Source organism: Curcuma longa, chromosome 15 (assembly GCF_044706935.1).
Source record: "Curcuma longa cultivar G26 ecotype Majalengka, Jawa Barat chromosome 15, ITB_CL_G26_1.1, whole genome shotgun sequence".
Lineage (NCBI taxonomy): Eukaryota > Viridiplantae > Streptophyta > Magnoliopsida > Zingiberales > Zingiberaceae > Curcuma > Curcuma longa.
The window spans coordinates 7,527,880-7,551,899 of record NC_133875.1 but is presented as its reverse complement, the minus strand read 5'-3'; the positions used below and the strand labels follow the sequence as shown (position 1 = coordinate 7,551,899).

At 38.7% G+C, this 24,020-nt stretch overlaps 3 protein-coding genes across 3 annotated transcripts; all 3 read right to left on the bottom strand.

The window, feature by feature from the left end:
- Positions 1-788: 788 nt before the first annotated feature.
- On the bottom strand, positions 789-1,646 carry LOC141846104 (AT-hook motif nuclear-localized protein 20-like). Its single transcript, XM_074734092.1, has one exon. The coding sequence runs from the start codon at positions 1,545-1,547 to the stop codon at positions 1,011-1,013; it is 537 nt and encodes a 178-aa protein (XP_074590193.1). The 5' UTR covers positions 1,548-1,646; the 3' UTR covers positions 789-1,010.
- Positions 1,647-5,389: 3,743 nt separating this feature from the next.
- Positions 5,390-6,270, bottom strand: LOC141846133 (AT-hook motif nuclear-localized protein 20-like). The gene has a single exon (XM_074734128.1). It carries the CDS (start codon positions 6,175-6,177, stop codon positions 5,641-5,643), a length of 537 nt encoding a protein of 178 aa, XP_074590229.1. The 5' UTR covers positions 6,178-6,270; the 3' UTR covers positions 5,390-5,640.
- Positions 6,271-11,644: 5,374 nt separating this feature from the next.
- On the bottom strand, positions 11,645-13,363 carry LOC141845939 (ubiquitin carboxyl-terminal hydrolase 23-like). The gene is made up of 5 exons (XM_074733932.1): positions 12,971-13,363; positions 12,496-12,610; positions 12,071-12,181; positions 11,722-11,894; positions 11,645-11,659 (listed from the first exon to the last, which is right to left on the bottom strand). Exons 1-5 carry the CDS (start codon positions 13,361-13,363, stop codon positions 11,645-11,647), a joined length of 807 nt encoding a protein of 268 aa, XP_074590033.1.
- Between the last annotated feature and the right edge of the window lie 10,657 nt (positions 13,364-24,020).

Genomic DNA, 24,020 nt, shown 5'->3' with positions numbered 1-24,020 from the left:
ATCTTGTTTAATGTTTTATCCCCTTAAACAAACCTAAATGATTAAACTTTTCCTAATTTCTATAACTTATTCAATCTTCTTAAAATATACACTAATAACAAGAATCTCTTATTTAATTGTCTTAACAATTCGGATTTAGTTTGGCTCTTTCTTAAACTTTTACAATTAGTGGGAGGAAAAAATCATTAATCTATTCTGTTATATTTAAATTACATCCTTAGTCCATCAAAAATAGAAAGAAAGATACATAGCTGCCTATATAATAATCTCAAACTGACAATGTTTACCCACGTTAAGATTCAATCAGTAAAAATATTGTTAAATATTGAAATATATGCAATTAAAGAGAAGTAGGAATGATGGTTCACTAATTAAAATACAACTTGAATAGTAAGCTAAAATTATAACAAGTTATGATATGTTTTCAACAAATTAAAAGAAGGGAATTTTACTATGAAGCACTTAATTAAAGTGCCTATTAATTAGGAGGATACCTACTACATCAAACCTTGTAGAATATTGAAAATGAATAATAAACTTTATATTATAATATGTAAGAGGCAATCATGCAGCTAGCTAATAGATAATAATCCAGCCCTAGCTTCTGCCTAGTTAAGTTCTTATGGCTATGGGAAATGACCAACCAAAACGCATAGGAAAAAACAAGGAGACTAGCTTATTGTTTAAGCCAACTGGCATCAAACTATACAGTAATGATAATTATATTGTCATCCTTTTTGCAAATTTATAGTTTAATCAACAGAAATTTAATTTGCTTGAGTTGAGCATACCACAACTTAAAATGCCTGATTACTAATATTTTATGTACTACAACGCCATCGATTGTTCTGCCCTAATAATATAAATTTTAACCTAAAGATCTTGCACAGATTCTCACCAAATCTAAACAAATATAGCGACAAGCTGAAGTTCGCCGGACTTCTTAATTTAGTTTGTGTTTTTATTTTTTTTTACCTTGAAATTATATAGACATGGCGCCGGCGGCTAGGCTAGAATGATGGAGGCCGCGGATGAGGCCATGCTAGGGCGTCGTGGCCGTTTAAATACGGAGGCAGGGTGTACATGCTCAAGAGAGATGGATCTGCCGGTAGTCCGACTCCGCCGACGCCGCCTGCAGTGGGCAACGGGCCGGCGCTGGCACTGTTGGCGGCGCCGTCGTCCTCATCGTCCAGTGGCAACCTCTCGTAGGTGGCGTTGGAGAACGTGGCCGCGACCACCATGACGGGCGCCACGGCGACGAGAGCGCCCACGACGCTGCCCCCGACGACCTGCCCCTGCCCGCCGGCCAGGTACACGATGAGCCCGGTGGAGCCCAGCGGCGCTGGCCCGGGCAGGAACGTGCCGGCCAGCGACAGGATCTCGAAGCGGCCCTGCAGGGAGACGACGGCGGCTCCGGGGGCGGAAGGCTGGCGGAGGGTGACGTTGGCGACGACTCCGGCGCCGCTGAGGACGCTGATGCCACACTGGCGGCGGCGCGCGAATTGGGCGATGCACTCCGCCACGTCGGCGCCGGGGGCGACCTCCATCACGTGGCTGCGGAGCGCGTTGGGGCTGTCTCGGGTGACGAAGATAGGCGGCTTGGGCTTGTTCTTGGACCCTGGGGGACGGCCACGGGGGCGACGGGGCCCGGTCTCCACCGCGCCCTCTCTGAGATCGGCGTCGACTTCATCAGACTCCTTGGAAGGCAGCACCTCGTCGTCTTCCTCGTCTCCATCGTCGTCATCGACCTTCCTGGGAAGCCTGGCTGCCGCCGAGGACGCCGCCGCTGGATCGGCAGGCCTCGGAAGGCTAAGTTGACCCGTCCACCATGGATTAGCCAGCTTGTATAAATTCTCTCTCTCTCTCTTTTTCTCCTCTTGATTATAGTTACTAACTATAACTATTACTTCTTCTTGGAGATGGAGGAAGAAATAAGTTTGGAAGATGTGATCATGATCATGGAAGAAGACGATGAAAGATGTTAATAATTAGGAAGGGGAGTGTTTTGTCCTTTGCTTCCTCTCGGTGTGCAGTACGCGGTCTACACCGGAGGAGGGAGGAATAATAAGACAAGTGGGAATAAATAAATAAATAAATAAATAAAAAATGTGGGCACTTAATTGGCATGGCCGTCACTATGCATGTCGAGAAGGGAGAGAAGGTAAAAGATGCAGTGTGTCAATGCGATTGGTGATTGAAGGGGAATATGCTGATCTTGCGAGGGAGGTGCATTTTCCACTGGCTTGACTCTTCTTTGGCCATAGCCATGAGGCGTGGAAGCTGAGATCATAATCATAAGCACATACGAAGCCAAAGGTTACAGTCATTTTGAAATAGTCTATTCCTGATCGAGCATCTTTTGCAGGGTCAAGATATCTAGATTAGGGTTTGTTTATTGATAGATTAGGTGGCTGGCTTCCCGAGGGTAGCCTGGAAGGGAAGGTGTGACAGTGATAATCGATCCGTTTCATCATATCAAGCACTATGCATGCATGGCCCTTTCACAACTTTCTTTTCTTTTCTTTTCTTTTCTTTCTACGCCCTATCTGACCTCTTTCTCAATGGACTGTAAAATGGGTTAGGTAAATTCGTTTTACAAAAATATTGGCAAATGATTTTACAAAATCAATCTCAGAATTTAAAAATGATTTTGCATTATGAAATTAAAAAAAAACAATTTTGTAATGATTCATGCCATAATTCACTTTAAAAGATTGGCATGGATTCACTCATTATTCCACTTGTAAGATAAGGGAAAAATATTTCATTAGTGAGAAGAATGAAATTCATCCTACGAGGACAAAAAGAATAAAATTAATTTCATTCAAATTACAGATTGTTTGATTAGTAAACCAAAGGATTCAGATTTGAAACAAAGCGAACCAACTTAGTTTGGTTCATGATGGAAAAGATTTTGTTAGAACGGATGTAATGAGAAGTTGCATCTCGTGAGGACAAAACGAGTAAAACTAATTTGGATCAAATCGAAGTTCGTTTGATTAATGAACCAAGCGACCCAAAAAATAAACTCGATTTGCTATAGTAACTCGCTGGTTCGCTACAGTGAATCCTGAAATTCAAATCTAGTCTGGCTTCTTTCTCCCGGTTCGTGCTGAAAACCCTAGTCGCATTGTAGTTCCTCTTCCGCACGATAAAAACAGGCCACCCCCTGTTCATTGTCTTGCTTGCAGAAACCCTACAATGCTATCTCCTTCTTCCCCATGGTGCGACGCTGCCTTCGTTGTTCGCCGTGTCACCTCCCTCTGCTGGTGTTCAACCGTGATTCTTCCCCCTGCCCAAGCTCGCGATCGGTGGGCGTTCCTCTGCTGCTATCCTCTGTCACCGCAGCCGAGATCGAGCAGCCGACGCTTGCCGCCCAGCTGCCACTTTCGGTTCTCCTTCTTCCTGAACGGAAACCCTCTCAGAGGTATGTGTTAGCCCACCTGAACTTTAGCCCGGGGGACCCATTTTAGGATTTAGGGAAAACCCATATATTTAAATTTTCTCTATATATTTAACTATTTTAGCCCATTATTTACCGATTAACTTATATGATTAAAATAAAATTTCGCAATCAGCTTGACTCTTTTTTTTATATATATACGACTCTTATCATTGATCGATTAGCCCACGTAGATTATAATTTTTGACTCCGCCACTAATGCACTAGATGCATTACTAGCCATGGGCATAAGAGCGAGGTCTTCAAACTCACTACATTATATTGTTAACTTATATATTTATTTATTTATTTCTACTTATCATTTGATTCAAATGATCACATAGTGAATTTGCTAACTAAAACTTATATGTAAAATTTATTATTATAAAAAAATTAAAATATATATTATTGCAAGAAAATTTATATCTAAAAATTAGATATAAGTCACTTATACATATATTGAAAAGAAGAATACAAAATCACTTATACATTATGTGAATGGCTTATGTTTACCTATATTGTAAACTATATCTTTACATGTTTATATTCATTAATCGTCTAAAATGATCAAATTACTATGCAACCTTAATTTTCTAACCCAAATTAATCATCCAAAGAAATGATGTATGCCCGCAAACCATAAAATTGAAGCTAAAATGTTAGTACCAATCGAAGAGATTACTTTAATATATATTAATTACAGTACCAGCTTCAAATAAAAATAGTTTTTTCTACATATCAAAAGGTGAAAGAAATGGTAACCAAAATAATAACTCATAGTGAAAGTTAGAAGTTTCATGGTGTGCTAGCTAGTGATTATAATAATAAAGAAATGACAAATGATCATTTGATGCACAATAAATTATATTAACAGTAAAACTATTAATATTTTATTAAGTCATTCATACATATATAAAAGTAATATAATTATGGTTTACTTTACAGTTGTTACATTGAAAAAGAATTTGAGATGCTACTTAATTAATTAAAACAAAGACTCTCAAATTTTAATACATAAAATAGAGACTTATTTTCTTTTCTGTGTATTTTCTGATTTGTGAGAGGATAAATATGTTTATTGAAGTATTTTATTTGAAACATATTAAATGAAAAAACATTGATATTGTATGATTCTTTAGTACGTACACAAGTAATTGGCAAAGTTTGGTATCAGAAATGTATCTTGTTTAATGTTTTATCCCCTTAAACAAACCTAAATGATTAAACTTTTCCTAATTTCTATAACTTATTCAATCTTCTTAAAATATACACTAATAACAAGAATCTCTTATTTAATTGTCTTAACAATTCGGATTTAGTTTGGCTCTTTCTTAAACTTTTACAATTAGTGGGAGGAAAAAAATCATTAATCTATTCTGTTATATTTAAATTACATCCTTAGTCCATCAAAAATAGAAAGAAAGATACATAGCTGCCTATATAATAATCTCAAACTGACAATGTTTACCCACGTTAAGATTCAATCAGTAAAAATATTGTTAAATATTGAAATATATGCAATTAAAGAGAAGTAGGAATGATGGTTCACTAATTAAAATACAACTTGAATAGTAAGCTAAAATTATAACAAGTTATGATATGTTTTCAACAAATTAAAAGAAGGGAATTTTACTATGAAGCACTTAATTAAAGTGCCTATTAATTAGGAGGATACCTACTACATCAAACCTTGTAGAATATTGAAAATGAATAATAAACTTTATATTATAATATGTAAGAGGCAATCATGCAGCTAGCTAATAGATAATAATCCAGCCCTAGCTTCTGCCTAGTTAAGTTCTTATGGCTATGGGAAATGACCAACCAAAACGCATAGGAAAAAACAAGGAGACTAGCTTATTGTTTAAGCCAACTGGCATCAAACTATACAGTAATGATAATTATATTGTTATCCTTTTTGCAAATTTATAGTTTAATCAACAGAAATTTAATTAATTTGCTTGAGTTGAGCATACCACAACTTAAAATGCCTGATTACTAATTATATTTTATGTACTACAACGCCATTGATTGTTCTGCCCTAATAATATAAATTTTAACCTAAAGATCTTGCACAGATTCTCACCAAATCTAAACAAATATAGCGACAAGCTGAAGTTCGCCGGACTTCTTAATTTAGTTTGTGTTTTTATTTTTTTTTACCTTGAAATTATATAGACATGGCGCCGGCGGCTAGGCTAGAATGATGGAGGCCGCGGATGAGGCCATGCTAGGGCGTCGTGGCCGTTTAAATACGGAGGCAGGGTGTACATGCTCAAGAGAGATGGATCTGCCGGTAGTCCGACTCCGCCGACGCCGCCTGCAGTGGGCAACGGGCCGGCGCTGGCACTGTTGGCGGCGCCGTCGTCCTCATCGTCCAGTGGCAACCTCTCGTAGGTGGCGTTGGAGAACGTGGCCGCGACCACCATGACGGGCGCCACGGCGACGAGAGCGCCCACGACGCTGCCCCCGACGACCTGCCCCTGCCCGCCGGCCAGGTACACGATGAGCCCGGTGGAGCCCAGCGGCGCTGGCCCGGGCAGGAACGTGCCGGCCAGCGACAGGATCTCGAAGCGGCCCTGCAGGGAGACGACGGCGGCGCCGGGGGCGGAAGGCTGGCGGAGGGTGACGTTGGCGACGACTCCGGCGCCGCTGAGGACGCTGATGCCACACTGGCGGCGGCGCGCGAATTGGGCGATGCACTCCGCCACGTCGGCGCCGGGGGAGACCTCCATCACGTGGCTGCGGAGCGCGTTGGGGCTGTCTCGGGTGACGAAGATAGGCGGCTTGGGCTTGTTCTTGGACCCCGGGGGGCGGCCACGGGGGCGACGGGGCCCGGTCTCCACCGCGCCCTCTCTGAGATCGGCGTCGATTTCATCAGACTCCTTGGAAGGCAGCACCTCGTCGTCTTCCTCGTCTCCATCGTCGTCATCGACCTTCCTGGGAAGCCTGGCTGCCGCCGAGGACGCCGCCGCTGGATCGGCAGGCCTCGGAAGGCTAAGTTGACCCGTCCACCATGGATTAGCCAGCTTGTATAAATTCTCTCTCTCTCTCTCTCTTTCTCCTCTTGATTATAGTTACTAACTATAACTATTACTTCTTCTTGGAGATGGAGGAAGAAATAAGTTTGGAAGATGTGATCATGATCATGGAAGAAGAAGACGATGAAAGATGTTAATAATTAGGAAGGGGAGTGTTTTGTCCTTTGCTTCCTCTCGGTGTGCAGTACGCGGTCTACACCGGAGGAGGGAGGAATAATAAGACAAGTGGGAATAAATAAATAAATAAATAAAATAAAAAAATGTGGGCACTTAATTGGCATGGCCGTCACTATGCATGTCGAGAAGGGAGAGAAGGTAAAAGATGCAGTGTGTCAATGCGATTGGTGATTGAAGGGGAATATGCTGATCTTGCGAGGGAGGTGCATTTTCCACTGGCTTGACTCTTCTTTGGCCATAGCCATGAGGCGTGGAAGCTGAGATCATAATCATAAGCACATACGAAGCCAAAGGTTACAGTCATTTTGAAATAGTCTATTCCTGATCGAGCATCTTTTGCAGGGTCAAGATATCTAGATTAGGGTTTGTTTATTGATAGATTAGGTGGCTGGCTTCCCGAGGGTAGCCTGGAAGGGAAGGTGTGACAGTGATAATCGATCCGTTTCATCATATCAAGCACTATGCATGCATGGCCCTTTCACAACTTTCTTTTCTTTTCTTTTCTTTCTAAGCCCTATCTGACCTCTTTCTCAATGGACTGTAACATGGGTTAGGTAAATTGGTTTTACAAAAATATTGGCAAATGATTTTACAAAATCAATCTCATAATTTAAAAATGATTTTGCATGATGAAATTAAACAAAAAATAATTTTGCAATGATTCATGCCATAATTCACTTTAAAAGATTGGCATGGATTCACTCATTATTCCATTTGTAAGATACAGGAAAAATATTTCATTAGTGAGAAGAATGGAATTCGTCCTACGAGGATGAAAAAATGAAATTAATTTTGTTCAAATTAGAGGTCGTTTGGTTAATAAATTAGAGGATTTAGTTTTGAAACAAAGTGAACCAACTTGGTTTGGTTCATGATGGAAGGGATTTTGTCAGAACGGATGCAATGAGAAGTTGTGTCTTGTGAGGATGAAACGAGTAAAACTGATTTGGGTCAAATCAGAGTTCGTTTGATTAGTGAACCAAGCGAATCAAAAATAAACTCAGTTTGCTATAGTAACTCGTTGGTTCGCTACAGTGAATCCTGAAATTCAAATTCGGTCTGGCTTCTTTCTCCTGGTTCACGTTGAAAACCCTAGTCACACTGTTGTTCCTCTTCCACACGATAAAAACAAGGCATCCCTTGTTCATTGTCTTGCTCGCAGAAACCCTACAATGTTGTCTCCTTCTTCCCCATGGCGCGATGCTACCTTCGTTGCTCATCGTGTCGCCTCCCTCTGCTAGTGTTTGGCCGTGATTCTTCCCCCTGCCCAAGCTCGCTATCGGTGGGCATTCCTCTGTCGCGATCCTCTGTCGCCGCAGTCGAGATCGAGCAGCCGACGCCTGCCGCCCAGCCACTGCTTCCGGTTCTCCTTCTTCCCAAACGGAAACCCTCGAGTGCCGCCTCCCTCTCTTGCGAGTATAAGAATCGGGGCTGAGCAAGTTCCTAGGCTTCAAAACTGAGGTGAGATTCTGTGTTTTTGCTATTTGGATTCGTGGGAATTGTCGATTGATGTTGGGTTGGTTGGATCTGTTGAATGAGTTAGGTTTCCGCTTGTTGAGGAATTGGTGGAGTGGACGGCGATCTTGATCGTGGAAGAACCGAAGCTTGTCTTGGTTCTAGGGTTCGATCTAAGGTAAAAATCTTGAATCTAGTTAGATTTTTGTTGCTGTGATAGAACAGTAGATGGATTATATTAGGGTTTGGTTAGGTTCTATTCTGTTGAGGTGTTATGGAATCTATTAGATTTTGGTTGTTGTTGGTTTTGGTTGGATCTGTTAACCTACTGTTGGTTTGGATCCGAAAGTGACAATGAGATTATAGATCTAATTGAATTTGGGTTAAGTTAGTGTTGGATCCGGTTGATCAAGTTGGTTGGATCTGTTGACGGATCCGATTCGGTTTGATCCGGTTAAGGTTAACCCTAGTTTCGGTTAGGGTTTGATTTGTTGTAGAATTTAAATATATTATAATATTTAGTGGATGTTGTTATTATAATTGCAGGACCGTGATTGTTGATCCTATTACATACGAGGAGTATTTTCTGGGGAGTTCTCGTTTCGATATTCGTCATATCAGGTGGTACCCCTGTGCTTGGTCAACACAGGTCTATTCGTAAGTGCATGATTATTTTCGTTGTTAATTACCTTATTGTTAACCTTGCTATCTTCGTTGATTGATCTTGTTGTGATCATTTGCTTGCTCCTATATAGTTGCATTTTACTGTTTACTTGTGAATGATGACGTGTTCTAGTTGATGTTGATTATGTCTGATTAGATATAGGCCTTGTTGAATTGAACATTATGACATATACATGATAGAAGTAGGTGTGTCGATCATTGTTGTTGTTGTTGACCTCACTTGACACTGTATGATTGTGGCACAAGAGTGAAAGCAATTATTGCACTAAGTTGGGTGCAACCAGGGTTAGCTAGATTGCTCTCCTGCGATATCCTGCTCGCTCCCCACTTGATTAGTAGTGGTTTGTTGTTGGAGCGTGTACAACTTTCCTGTCGTGCGCCTCAGTTCACTGCACTGGGTAGGTGTCTGGGGTGGCGAGTGCAGATAGTGAGCATGCATAGCATATGTGCATGCATTTATTGGTAGTTGGGTACTGCACTTATGATTGTTGCATTTGTGTGTTTTATGATTGCTACGGTGGATGCATTACTCTAGTATTGTATGCTACCTATTAGTTGCTCGTCGATTATTGACCTTGTTTATTGTATCATTTGCTATCTTGTTGTTTCATCATATGTATATATTGTTGTGCATTTCCATTATGTATCCACTGAGTATTGTATACTCACCACCCAGACCCTGGAGTTTTCCTTTCTTTCTCCCCAAGTAGTAGATAAGGACGTTGTTTGGAGCTTGGAGGTCTGCCAGTCTGCCCCATCATCTCACAGCAGGAGTGTTTTTATTTCGTATGTTTTTGTTGGATTGCATTGGATAGTGGTTTTGACACTTACATTCGTATTGTATGAATTTGGATATTGAGCTTATGATTCGTCGTATGGTATGGACGTGGATATTGTTATGATTCCGTTGCGTTTTTTATGTTTTTCGTAGACTTGTAGAGTTTATCGTTGCTTTATTGTGATGCCTTACGACTTATACATGTTGTTGTTGTGGTATATTGTTTTACATGCATGTGTTTGGATTAGTTATGGCCGTGTGGGCCTCTATTCAGGTAGTTTAGTAGTTTAAACACATGTATTATATTATTGAGTCACTACTAGAAAAATGTTAATAGACAACGCGAAAAACGCGTTGTCTTTGTGGGGTAAAAAGCGTTGTAAGAGGCCCTGTTGTAAAAGGGGTCCCTCAACGACAACGCTTTTTAAGCGTTGTCTTTGTTAACATCGACAACATCTTCGCAACGCAGAAAAAGCGTTGTAATTTTGTTATAAATTGCTTGGATTTTGCAACGTTTTTAAAAGCGTTGTCTTTTGATTTTTTTAGCAGTAAATAAGAAATAATATATTTTATAAATACAAAACCATTGGCTACAAAATTTACTAAATCACATACAAAACATACAACTTATATTTACACAAAAATCATTCTTACAGCAGGTTCACAAATTCATAACATACAGCAGGTCGATAACATACAACTTATACAAGTTTATAACACAAATTCAAGTTACAACTTCCAACATAGAAGCTCCATAATTAATAGCAGCAGGTCCATAACAAAGGTTTCAACGCAACAGAATATCCTCCAACAGCAGCAGAAATAGAACAGGTGCATCACAACATTAGCAGCACCAAGTAACAGCAAGTGCATCACCAAGTATGGGCACAACATTAGCATCACCAAGTAACAGCAGCAGAAATAGAACAGGTCCATCTGCCAAATACCAGCCTGCCAAAAGATAATACTAATTTATCCAAAATATGGGCACAACAACAGCAGATTTATACACAATGAACTATGGAGATCAGCATTCCATACCTACTCATAAACAGCAGCAGCATTCCATACCTACTAATTTCTGCCCGAGTGTACTCAGCTGCCTTAAACTATGAACACACATATAGATTAAGTTAATTGGAAAAACAATCAACACTGACTTTGCAAAATGATAAATGGTTTATTTGAAGTGATTTGAACAAGTACTATTGATCGTAGTCCATCTCTTTCAATAGTTTCAATTTCTGCAATAATCTGTCTCATAAATCTCATCGCATAATAACCACATTGTTTCCCATCTGGTTGTCCAGGAGCCTGTGGTAATTGGACTCCACTATCAGTTAAAAGACAAATACACACATCAAGACCATATCAAACATAATTACACATACCTGTAGTATTTCCCACACTGATTTTTTCCGACCTTTCCTTCCCTTGTTTGAACATGCAAATTATTGTAGTCATGTGTTGTACTTTTTCCCATTTTCCACATATTATCCTCTCAATTCAAACAGTTTGAACATGAAACTTTCAAATATGTTCCCAAGACATGCTGCAGCTTCATCCTCCTACCCCCTAAAAGGATAGAACATATAGATTACACTGCTTTGCTTCCACTTAGATGCCTCTTACCTGTTGATCGCTGACAAAAGGTTTTAAATCCAAACTTGGTTCAAATTCCACTTTTTTGTCAATCTTTTGACCAGGATCATGAGAATAAAAACTCATGGAGTGTTAAACATATACATGGAGTGAATTAACTCATTAATCCACAGTTCAACATATCAAGGTTAGTCTAACATGAGTGCTAAAAGAGGAAAAAAGTATTGTAAATTATTTGCAAAGTGAAAGGATTTCTCATGTATATAAAAAGCTTTAAAAGGATCAAACTCATATACATCAAAAAGTATTACACTACGGAATGGTTGATGACTCCACAAGTATCGAACCATCTCAAATAAGATTATGCTCACATAATATTTCAGATCCAAAAAATGCATAAGCATTTAGATTTTGGCTCAAACATAAATATGCCTTCAGATTGGTTCTCTAAGATAAATTTCTCCTTTAGTGAGGTATTTCCTAAGATTAACCATATACTCAAGATTGCAAAGATCTCATCAAGAGTGCTGATATATAGTTACCTGACTCTGCAATCGACCACCAAATATCTTATGAACCAAGCTTTTTTCATAGGCACTGGGGGACTCACTTGGTACTCCAGATGGTAAACAGCACTTATGCATTGATTCTAGTAAGTTAACCATATACTCATGAGCATCTTCTTGTCTTGAATTTCGAAAACTGCGTGATACACCTGATTATTAATAGTTAAGGTTTTTGATTTAAAGCAAACACAAGCAATCCTATCAAAGATGATGGTTTCAACATTTACAGTCATTAAGTAGAGAGTTTAATCAACATATGAATTCAACAAAAAGCTACACATGAGATATGAGATATATACATAAACATGTAACATAAGAAGGATACAACGCAAGTTCTTAACAAGATGTGAAGGCGAAACTATCTTTCCACTTGATTGCAAAGCAGTAATGACATGATTCTGAAGGGCACACATAGCACAAAATCTAGCAGTATGACCTGCAGTAACGAATATCAAAACTTTAGGACAAAATAGTTTCAAAACTACTCCAAAAACAAGACAGTTGCATAATGTGTTACCGAGCAAACAATACATGAATTCATCTATACATATAAGTCAACAGTACAACGGTTGTACGAATATATGCCCGAAGAGAGGCACTTTCTTGGTTTATGGAAATATGCACAAAACAAACAAAATGCATTTCCAAAGAGAGGCACTTTCTTAGTTTACATTTTCCACTGAATGGAAAAAGGTGCTTTCCTGGTTTTGTGAAAATATGCATAAAACAAACAACTGAATGGAAACTTACAAGAAGATTTATGCTTTCCACTTTGCAAATAAGCTGCAAAAGGCTCAGTGTATGTAAGGCACTGAAGAACCGAATTAAGAAAACAAGTATTGCCGAGATTGGCCAGACCAGCACCCTGTAAGATAATCCAAATGAAATAGTTAGGTAATTCAGAAACTAGGAAAATGTACAGCTTAATGAGCTATACTGTTAAAATGCTAACTAAACCAACACTCAACCTACCCTAGTAAAATTAATGTAGAATGATTAAGGAGAAAAATATAGTGATGGAAGTGTTTTCAACGAATGTGGAAAGAGGTTAAGATCAAATAACACAAAACCATCTATCACAGTTGGTATCGGTCAGAACTTTGAAAGAAAACTTACTAGAACATGTAGAGTAAAAGGAATATTTTTGACGATGAGAGAAAATTTCCATATTTACTCCCAGATGATAAAAGATCTATCAGCCAAATTCCACGGGAATCAAACTTACTATCCTCCGGAAGGTGATCCTACAGCTAAGCTCTGGATCGAATCCAAACTCGTAAAACTCCGCCTCCACCGATCGATTCCCCTTCGACGGCATGGAATCCCAGCAAGAGGCCGGGAGACCCAAGATTGAGTCCCCAACCGAGGGCACGGGGCAAGCAGGCGATCCCGTCCCCAGGACGACGAAGGCGGCCAAGAAAAGAAGAGCAGAGGACAGAGCCTGAGTCTGCTTCCCGGTCCCCTCCATGATCCGGTTCCAACTCCCGCAAATATGAAGATCCGGACAAGCGAACGGGAGAGGAAAGGCAGGAGGAAGCCCTAGGTCGAGGGGAGGCGAGAGAAGCGGCAGAGGACGGGGCGACGTCGGTGGTGCCGGCGTATTCAGCTCCGCGACCATGGCTTAGACGGGAGCACGGGCCTGGAGGAGCACCGGATGCGACTTCCGTTCTATCTTCGTCTTCGCCTCTTTACAGCGAGGAGCTAGAGGTGCGAAAGGGGCGGGAGAAGCGGAGAGGCACGAAAGGGGGGGGCGGGAGAAGAGTAGCTACTAGCTAGAGGTGCGAGAGGGGGCGGGAGAGGCACGAAAATGGGCACGGGGAGAAGACGAGCTAGAGGTGCGAGAGCGGGAGAGGGACGAAAATGGTGCGGGAGAGAAGAGGGAGGCGTACGAAGGAAATCGCGGACTCGCCCGATAAAAAACCCTTGATATAAACCATCAACGACAACACTAAACGACAATACTTTTAAAAACGTTGTCTTTGGCAAAAAATCCGCTAAAAGACAACGTTTTCGACAACGCTTTTGTAAAGTGTTGTGGTTGACCCCTAATAGACAACGCTTTCTGTACAAACGTTGTCTTTTGATTTCAAAAGACAACGCTTTTGACTAAAAACGTTGTAAATTGAAATACCACAACGCTTTTGCTAAAAAACGTTGTCTTTGGGGCGTTGTCTATTAACATTTTTCTAGTAGTGAGTGGTCGGGTAGGCCCTATGTTATTATGTATTCAGTCGGCCATGAACAGCCGTCTCCCGGGATGTGATAATTATTTTGGTATCAGAGCCTAGGTTACGAAGTCCTTTTGTTGTTGTCGTGGTATTTTTGATTTATCTGATACCAATTATTTTGGTATCAGAGCATACTAAGTTGAGTCCATATTATTTCTTTGAATTTTTATCGTATTTTTGATTTAGTCGATCTAGACTGTGAGCAGATCTCTCCAAGTTGTAAGTCACCTTTTATATCTAATTCAATTCTAGAAATTAATAGTAGTTTTGTTACCAGACAGGGTTCCCTAGGTTTGCAGAGACAGAGAGTTCTGAGGATGTTATGGATAGTCCAAACTGACGGACCCTGATACCACTAACGGACCCAGTACCGGCTCTTACTAGTAATACTGTGGATAAGAGCCGGATACCGATGTTGGCAAAGTCGATAAATGATCGATTTACTCTATTTCATGGGGGATCTGACCCATGGGTGGCGCATTCCTGATTGGAAAGTCTAACAGATACCTTTGACTATATCACATGTACGGATATAGAGAATGTTGAATTGGCTATCTATCATCTTCGTGATCAGGCTGTCACATGGTGGAAGACACAGAGGACGATTTTCGGAGAATAGGATATATCATGGCGATCATTCAGAGAGGCTTTTGAGTCATAGTACTTCTCAACGGCCTTCTGTTTGGCGTGGTACCAGGAGTTTCTAAATTATAAGCAAGGTGATTGTTCGATCATATAACACGGAATTTTCGTGACTTGCCAGTTTCTGTCCGCATTTAGTAGCTCAGGATAGTGATCGGATGTTTCAGTTCACCCAAGCATTGGCTACCTATATCTAGTCAAAATGTCTGATTTTCCTGTTAGTTTCTATAGAGAGATGTTGGACCGGGCTTTGCTTATTGAGATGACTCAGCAGCAAGTAGCTCGGAAAAAAGACGTAGAGAAGTTAAAGAATTTAGGTGTACAAAAGACTGGTCAAAAGAGGCACGCTCAGGGATCAGGTTCTCAGGATTTTCACGAGACGGCAGAAGGGTAAACGACCATCTGCAGGATCTTCGAGTGGGTCCCAGCGGAATCAGGGGAAGGATGTTATGGAGAAGAAGTATTTTCGGTGTAGATCTGGTAGTCATCAAGTAGCTGATTGTCCCTCGGATCAAACTGTCTGCTATTATTGTAAGCAACCTGGTCATATGTGTCACGACCCGGGAGGCCGTCCGAAAATTTCGACAGCACCTCCCCAGTATCCATGACAATTCTCTGAATGCAACCATGAATATAAGGCCCCGGGGACCTATCCATACAACAAAAATATAGATTTACACAAATGAACAAAAGCAAAGATGACCCACACCTAGTACTACAAACACATGCATCCACGACAATACCAAAACGCTACGATAAAGCTTACCATAAAATCCATAGATAATTCCATAAACCACACAACCAATTAAAATTCAAATCAAAACACACGAAAGAAAACCAATTTCGCCTTGCGGTGAGATAGGGCAGTCTGGCAAAACTCCAAGCTACGATGTCCTTATCTACTAACCTGTTCCTGCAACTAGAAGTCAAAGAATGTAGACAGTTAGCCAAAGGCTAAGTGGGTAATTAAGAAAGATGTGCATGAATTTAATCTTGCTTAAGAAGCCAAGGAAAAGAGAGTAGATCATAGTTCTCAATGTCATTTTTAAATTCTTCTTAAATTCTCCATTTTATAGTATGTTGTATTATGATAATTTCTTAATCTTGATTGTTTAATCATGTCATATCCCATTATCATTAGTATAATCTCGATATGATTAATTATCGTATTTAGTGTCAACAGGTGTATAAGCAATATAACAAGAGCCAATATCATCAGAGTAGAAAAATAATAAAATCTCATAATCTAGGCTAACATCGCCTCTTCAGAATATATTGTCGCATACGTTATCTAACGTACGGGCTTTCTCTCTAGACCTTACCGGTGGAAGACAAATAAACACTGATCGCGGCCTCCGCGCTACCACAACGATATGTGGGCGGTCAAGTGCTCTGGACCGAGGACTACGTCTCGCACCCCTCCTCAGGTGTACGGTCCATTACTCTGGTATATAACTCTGGTATAAAAACTAGGCTCATAGTTAATACCTTTCAATATTTATCAATTTCATTTTACGTTATATCTGTTACATTCTTGACAGCTTTATGATTTGGTCTAAACGACCAACCAACCAATCAAATATTATTTCATTTATTTAGGTATCACAATTAGATTTGCAGGTAAGGACAAGTATGAGACAAACGACCAACCAACCAATTCAAATATTATTCATTTATTTAGGTATCACAATTACTAGAAATAAAAGGTCAAGTAGTATAAAAAGACAAGTATCAATAGCAGAGTAAATGAGAATATCTATTTAGATTTTGAAAACACCCTTTTCCATTTTAAAACCCCCAGATGAACCCATGTGCGAATAGGAAAATAAATCAATTATTTACCCTTTAATAATTTAATTATTTTAACCCTGTTCAATATTTTAAAAATCATTTTAACCCCCTTTTAAAACAATTATACATATATAAATATACATATATCAATTTAATATTTATTTATTCATGCACAAGGAAGATTAAAAGTCCAAGGATAGAAGGTACCACGCTCAAGATCCGTAAATCAAGATCACCATATAATCTCAGGATTTTATGAGTACGACAGAAGGGTAAACGAACCAAGTCTGTTAACCTTAGGATCAAGAGTTAACCCTAACGCAAATCAACTCATCCTTTATGAATCCAACAACTAATCAAATTAACCTATGTAATTAATCCTTCTTTAATTACATCTTAGGTAATAACTTAATTACATTAATTAAATTAATTAATAAACTAATTAAAAAATTACAAAATCTATACTCATTACTATATCAATTAACTAATCCTAATCCATCACCATTAATCACTTCTAATCACGTTATCGAGCAATTAATTACTAATTATTAACCAATTAACTAATTATGAACTGATTAATCAAATCATTTAACCGGGAAGGATGTTATGGAGAAGAAGTATTTTCGTTTGCTGAGCAGGGCGCGACGGCGGCTGGCGGCGGCGGCATGTGGTTTGGCAGCAGCAAAGCTATCCCTCGGGCGGCCACCGGAACAGAGGAGGAAGAAGTAGATCTGGTAGTCATCAGTGAGTAGTGGCTGATTGTCCCTCGGATCCTTCCTTCCCGAAACTGTCTGCTAAATCGGCCGCCGTATTGTAAGCAACCTGGTCATATGATCAGGGATTACACTCTGAGTTTTGTTTTCGTCTTCTAGTCCAGCTGGAGCTCACTGACTCTACCACTTCTGGAGGACGACCTATGCAGCCGCGATAACAGAAGGTACCACCGAGGCATAGAGCACCCCATCAGCAGAAAACTTTGCCACCTCCAAGACAGTTGTATCAGATACAAGGAAGAGAATATGTCATGTTACCGATAGCCCCACAGCTAGAGATTTGTTATTCGACGACCCTGGTGCAGCAGCAATTACCAGTAGTACCGTTCTCCTATAATATGTCATCTCAGTACATCTACCAGTCGTCACCAGTGTCCCAGAGTCAGCCTCAGCCAGAACAGAGGCAGTCTGCGTCCTATTCAACCACACAGCCATCCGATGCAGAGATTGATCGTGTTTACGCTATCACTCGAGAGGAGGTGCAGCAGGCTGATGGATCGGTCATTCGGGATATGGATTCAGTTTATTCTATATACGTTGATATCTTGATTGATACTGGTAGTTCTCATTCATTTATGTCTAAATTATTCTTGAGAAAAATTGGGAGAGTCTCTATGGTTAGATCGTGTAGTCTGGCAGTATCCTTACCTTCAAGTGAAATACTGACTACCAACTAGCAAATCAAGGGATGTCCATTGAATTTCAATGGTCGTATCCTCACGGTGGATCTTCAGGTATTGGATATGGTGGAATTTGATATTATTCTTTGTATGGACTGATTAGCCACCTATTATGCTATAGTGGATTGTTGAGCTAGAGTGGTTACCTTCCGACCTTCGGATCAACCTACATGGGAATTCGTGAGTATCAAGAGTGATGGAATATCCATTATTTCGGCAATATAAGCGTAGAAGATGTTAGACGGAGGTTGCCAAGGTTATTTGCTATTCCTGAAGCAAATAGAGAAAGACAGTGTTTCTAGTATTTTCGATGTTCGAATCGTCCGTGAGTATCAGGATGTCTTTCCGGATGAGATTCCTGGCTTGCCACCTCCTCGACAGGTAGAGTTTACTATCGAGGTGATTCCAGGCACAACACCAGTGTCTAAGGCTTTGTATCGTATGACACTGAAGGAGTTAGAAGAACTTAAAATCCAATTGCAAGAGCTTTTGGACTGGGGTTTCATTCGTCCTAGTGTATCACCATGGGGAGCCCCAGTCCTATTTGTGAGAAAGAAAGACGGATCTATGAGATTGTGCATCGATTACCGTCAGTTGAATACGATTAAAATCAAAAATAAATACCCTTTACCGCGTATTGATGACTTGCTTGATCAGTTGAAGGACTCCTACATGTACTCAAAGATTGACTTAAGATCTGGATACCATCAGCTGAGAGTATGGGATGAGGTGTATAGAAGACAACCTTCCGTACTCGCTATGGGCACTATGAATTCTTGGTGATGTCATTCGGACTCACCAATGCTCCAGCCGCATTTATGGACTTGATGAATCGAGTTTTTTGGAATATCTGGACCAGTTTGTCATAGCTTTTATTGATGATATTTTGATATACTCTCGATCGACGGAGGAGCATGAGCAGTATCTTCGTATTGTGTTGGAGATATTACGTCGTGAGCAGCTATATGCAAAGTTCAGCAAATGTGCGTTTTGATTATCTTCTGTGGGATTTCTCGGACATGTGGTGTCTAGTCGAGGCATTTCTGAAGATCCTTAGAAAATTGAAGTAGTTACTAATTGGGAGCAGCCCAAATCTGTTCAGGAAGTGCGTAGTTTTTTGGGTTTGGTCGAATATTATAGGAGATTTGTAGAGGGTTTCTCTCGTATTACTACACCGCTCACTCGTCTGACCAAAAAGGGGACGAAGTTCGCCTGGTCAGAGGCTTGCGAGGCCAGTTTTCAGGAGCTTAAGTAGCGGTTAGTGAGTGCCCCGATATTGGTGATTCCTTCTAGTGAAGACGGATTCATACTTTATACCAATGCGTCATTCTAGGAATTGGATGCAGTGTTGATGCAGCGTGACCGAGTGGTTGCCTATGCTTCTCGTCAGCTGAAAGATCACAAGAAGAATTACCTTGTTCATGATTTAGAGCTTGTCGCTATTATCTTTGCTCTGAAGATTTAGCGGCATTATCTGTACGGAGTTACTTTTGAGATTTTCGCCGATCATAAGAGTTTGAAGTATTTATTCACGCAGAAGGAGTTGAACCTCAGACAGAGATGTTGGATGGAGTATCTAAAGGATTATGATTGTACCATCAACTACCATCCAGGAAAAGCTAATGTGGTAGTTGTCCACTTAATTTATATTGTATACTACCAGACAGAGATTGTTGGGATGTATACTATAAACCTAGCTTTTGTATGAACATCTTTATTTGAAATATTTTGAAATGGAAATCACATTGGTCAAATGTCTGTATTTTATATAATGTAGTTGTCCACTTAATTTATATTGTAGATAACATGGTGTGTGGTGTCACACACAGAAGATCATGTTATCAGTTCCTTATAAATTATAAATAGTAGCTCACAACCAAGATGGATAGGGACAAACCATTGGAGTGGTTGTAGTGTAATTGGTATTAGTTTATCTTGACTATTAAATTACACTAGTACACTTTGTGTATATTTAGTAGGACCATTTGAGGTCGTTCGATTTATACTAACTATATAATCGAACTAGACCTCAGTTATTATGGATGTGCATGCTCTTAATCCCTATATAATAACAAGCACATATACTCAGTATGTATTTCTTTAATTCATCAAAGAGTGAGATTTATTCGTTAAATCAAAAGGCCCGATGAGTTGGGAGATAATGCTATGTATATGGTGTGTTGTTGATTATAGAAGGAAACTGTGTCCTAATATTTAGGCTGATGATGTCCCCTTGAGGAGCTCATAAGGATTATCATGTAAATCTTACAAGTGGATTTAGTTCCGCATGATAATAAAGTTGAGTGGTACTACTCTCGAAATAAGAAGTTAATTAATTGAGTTGTCAGTAATTCAATTAATTGACGGACATACGATATCTTAAACACAAGGAGATTAATACACTCATGATAAGAAGGAGCTCATATTATAATATGAGATTGGTGAGGTAGTTCAATAATAACCCTTTAGTGGTATGAGTTAATATTGATGGACTTGAGTTGGGTGTTCAGGGAGAACACATGAAACCCAAGCCCATCAGGAGGCCAAAACCAATTCCTCCTCTAGATCTCTACTGTAGCCTCTGGATAAAGCCTCGTATCCACCTGAGAGAATTTCGTAAGAATTTCGGTTAGGAAATTCTGTTAAGAATTTTTCTTATGAAAAATTCTGTTAAGGATTTCTATTAAGAAATTCTATTAAGAATTTTCGTTATGAAATTCTGTTAAGAATTCTATTTCTTCTAAATCGTAAACAAAATTTTGATATAATTTTTTCATAGAAATTTTATTAAGAAATTTTGTTAAGAAAATAACAAAACTTAATTAAAAAATTTTGTTAAGAAATTAATGAAATTTTATTAAGAGATTTTGTTAAGATAATAACAAAATTTAGTTAAGAAAATTTATTAAGAAACTAACAAAATCTTATCAAGAGATTTTATTAAATTTTTTCTAACTAAATCTGAATAAGAAAATTTGTTATATTCTTTTTAATTTTTCTAGGATGGCAAAACTATAAAAGGGGAGAATAGGGAGAGGCAAGAATACACAACCTCCTAATTCTTCCTCTTGTTCAATCTAGGGTCGGCGCCCCTTAATCTTCCCTTGGCTCTTCTTCAAGCAAGGGACACCCATAATGTTTCTCCTTGGTTCTCCCTTAGGGCTGGCTCCCAAGGAAGGAAGAAGAGGAGGAAAGGTGGCGCCCAAGGAGAAGAGGAAAAAGGAGAAGAAAAGAGGAAAGCTAGGTGGCCAAGGTTTCCTCCTCTTTCTTTCTTAGAGTCGACGACCCTTCATGGTTTCTTCTTGATTCTTCCTTAGGGCCGGTTTCCCCTTGGTTCTCCCTAGGGTCGGCGCCCAAAGAAGGAAGAAAAGGAAAGGAAGGTGGCGGCTTGGAGAAGAGAGGAAGAGAGGAAGAAAAGAAGAGAAGAAGAGGAGAAGGTGGTGCCTCTACCATAGGTTCTCCCTTCTCTTATTGCCATCGGATTGGAAGAAAGGATTTGAAGGAATTGGGTGAAGTCATCTTGGAAGATCGTTGCCCACACAACATCCAAGAAGAGGAGAGGAATACAACAGAAGATCAAGAAGTCTTCGGGTATGTACAATCATCTACACAACCTACAAAGAAGAAAAGTACAACTACTTCATTCCGCTGCATAGTTGTTATTTTTTTTTTGTATGGATCCTGAATACCAACACAAGATCCCAATGATCTTATGCATCGATCAAGCACATGGTTGATCGAATATGAGGGTTACTTGAAAAGAATCTGTCTCCGAAAAATTTTTATTTGGCAAGAATTGAACAGAACGGAATTCAAAGTTACCAACAGTTATTTGGTTGACTGATATAAGAAATCAGTTGGTTGATCTCAAGAAAAGTTGAGCAAGTTTAAATGGTAAAAGTTAGCCATTGTTTGGCATTATTCATAAGATTTTGCTCCAAAATTTCTTGTTCAAGTGCTGAAGAAGCCATCTGATATTCAACTACACAACTTGAAGCAATCTCTAGAAGAAAAAGTAAAACTCTCAAGATCATTATAACACTTCTCTTCTTCCTCTTCATATTGTCTACCTTCTTTTGCAAGCTATTGTAATCCTACTATAAGAAGGTTTCTCTACCTCCGTGGTTTGTTCGAGAAGGAGAATGTTTAGTGGAAGTGGTGAGCTGAGAGTGAAATCTTGGATTAGTCGCCTCAAAGAGGTGAATACCAAAAAAAATCATCTGAGTTAGAGTTAATTGTGTGGCATGGCTAGTTCACTGAAAAGTTTCTATGCTCTAGTTCAAGACTAAGTGATTTGAGCTATTCAACCCCCCTTCTAGCTCGCAAGGTCCTAACACAAGGAAAGTATGTCTTCATACCATAGATGTCCATTATAACTATGGAATAAATTCTAGATCTTGGAGTGGAGTCAAGGTTACAATAGAGGTTATCCCTAATATAATCCTTGATGAAGCCACAATGACTAAGGCTTCTAAGAAGCCTAGAATAATGGCCATTAGAAAGGTATTTAGGGAGGTTATTCCTTGTGAATGTCTAGTACACCCATGGAGCTCCAATAGGTATTGGGTTGTTAAAAATGTGATTCCTTCACACTAGATGAGTATAAGGTATGCCACCTAAATTAGAAGGGTAGTTAACCCAACCACAGTAAAGTTGGCATTTTAGAATATTTTTAAGGTATTGTAATATCTTGATAATGAAGTTTCAAATTCTATCTTGGTAGATTTCTATGGTGTGCCAATGAGAATTGAATTTTTAAGTTGATTAACATTGGCACAATAAAATATAATCATAAAATATATCAAGTTTGGGGAGTTTGGCACATTCGAGAGAGTTAGGTCTCTTATGTCAAATTTTATATTTGACATATTGATTAGTTGATAATATTTAGATTAAAAATCTAGGTATATTTTTATTCTTATGTTATACTTGTCATGTTTGTGTGTCATATCACATGCTATGATATTATATCATATATGTATCTTGTCATGATAATATGTTATTTTAATATTATCATTTCATATCATATATGTATCATTTAAGTTATGATAGATTTCTTTTTAAAAGTTATGTATTTGATGTATGTTATACTCATTTACTTGCATAAATTTTAATTATTATAATTAATGATAAATTATATTATTTGACATCCTAGTAGGATGGTCAAATTTATAATGCCTAGATAGAAATATATGATCTTTTAGCTTAAGGAAAATAATTTTTATATCTTGTAAGATATGAATAGGCTTAACTTGTGTGTGTATTGAGATACATAAGTCACAAGTGAGATGTTAGGATGATGAATTAAATTCAAAATACTAATTTGGTGCATTTAAATGAGCTAAATATCATCCAAATACATGAATTTTACATGACTAATCATGGAAAAAATTAATGTGCAAATCATATATATTTAACCCATAGATCATGGTTGAAAGTTAATTTTAAAAATCATTTCAAAATTATTTTCGAAAACCTTTGTGAAGTTAATTTGCTGATAGGAATTACCATTGTTTAGGTTGATACAAAGTTAAAGTGAAACAATAAAGTTTTCAATATATAGTTACCAACTTTATACCATTCTTTGAAAATAAAATATACTTTCTTAAAAAACTATTTTTCTCTCATAATATTTGACATAAGTAATGTTTGTATAAAATTTCATGATTTTTTAAAAATTATATAATTACTTATGTATTTTTTAAATTCAAGCTGAAATTGATTTGTAGTTTTTCAAACTAGCAATCGACTACTACTAGTATCTATTGACTGTTATCTAGTAGATTGATGGTTAGTTGTATTTTTTTATTAAAATAGATTATTTCAGTCAATTAAGCTCACTTCTAAGTATCTTAACTATCTCTAACCCTCTAATACGCTTGGATAATTATTCAAAAGAGATTTTCTTAGTGAAAATAAAGGAGATGTTAAAAAGAGAATAATGAGAAATTGAGGGAAGGTTTAGATTAAACATTGAATTTTTAACCTCATAAATTAAATTTTGAAATTTCTTAAAGTTTAGGAACTTCAAAACATTATTGGTGTAATGATCAATAGAGCATGCTTTAAGGGGCAAATCCACTTTAAAGGAATGACTTGAGTATGAAAGAGAAATATTTTAAGAATTGGTGAATGAATGAAGGATTGTATGCTCAAGATTG

Coding starts and splice junctions, on each gene's coding strand:
- LOC141846104 (XM_074734092.1), bottom strand. CDS start 1,547: ATGGAGGTCGCCCCCGGCGCCGACGTGGCGGAGTGCATCGCCCAATTC.
- LOC141846133 (XM_074734128.1), bottom strand. CDS start 6,177: ATGGAGGTCTCCCCCGGCGCCGACGTGGCGGAGTGCATCGCCCAATTC.
- LOC141845939 (XM_074733932.1), bottom strand. CDS start 13,363: ATGGTCGCGGAGCTGAATACGCCGGCACCACCGACGTCGCCCCGTCCT. Junction 12,611..12,970: donor GGATCACCTTCCGGAGGATA/GTAAGTTTGATT, acceptor ATTATCTTACAG/GGTGCTGGTCTGGCCAATCT. Junction 12,182..12,495: donor TGGAAAGCATAAATCTTCTT/GTAAGTTTCCAT, acceptor TCGTTACTGCAG/GTCATACTGCTAGATTTTGT.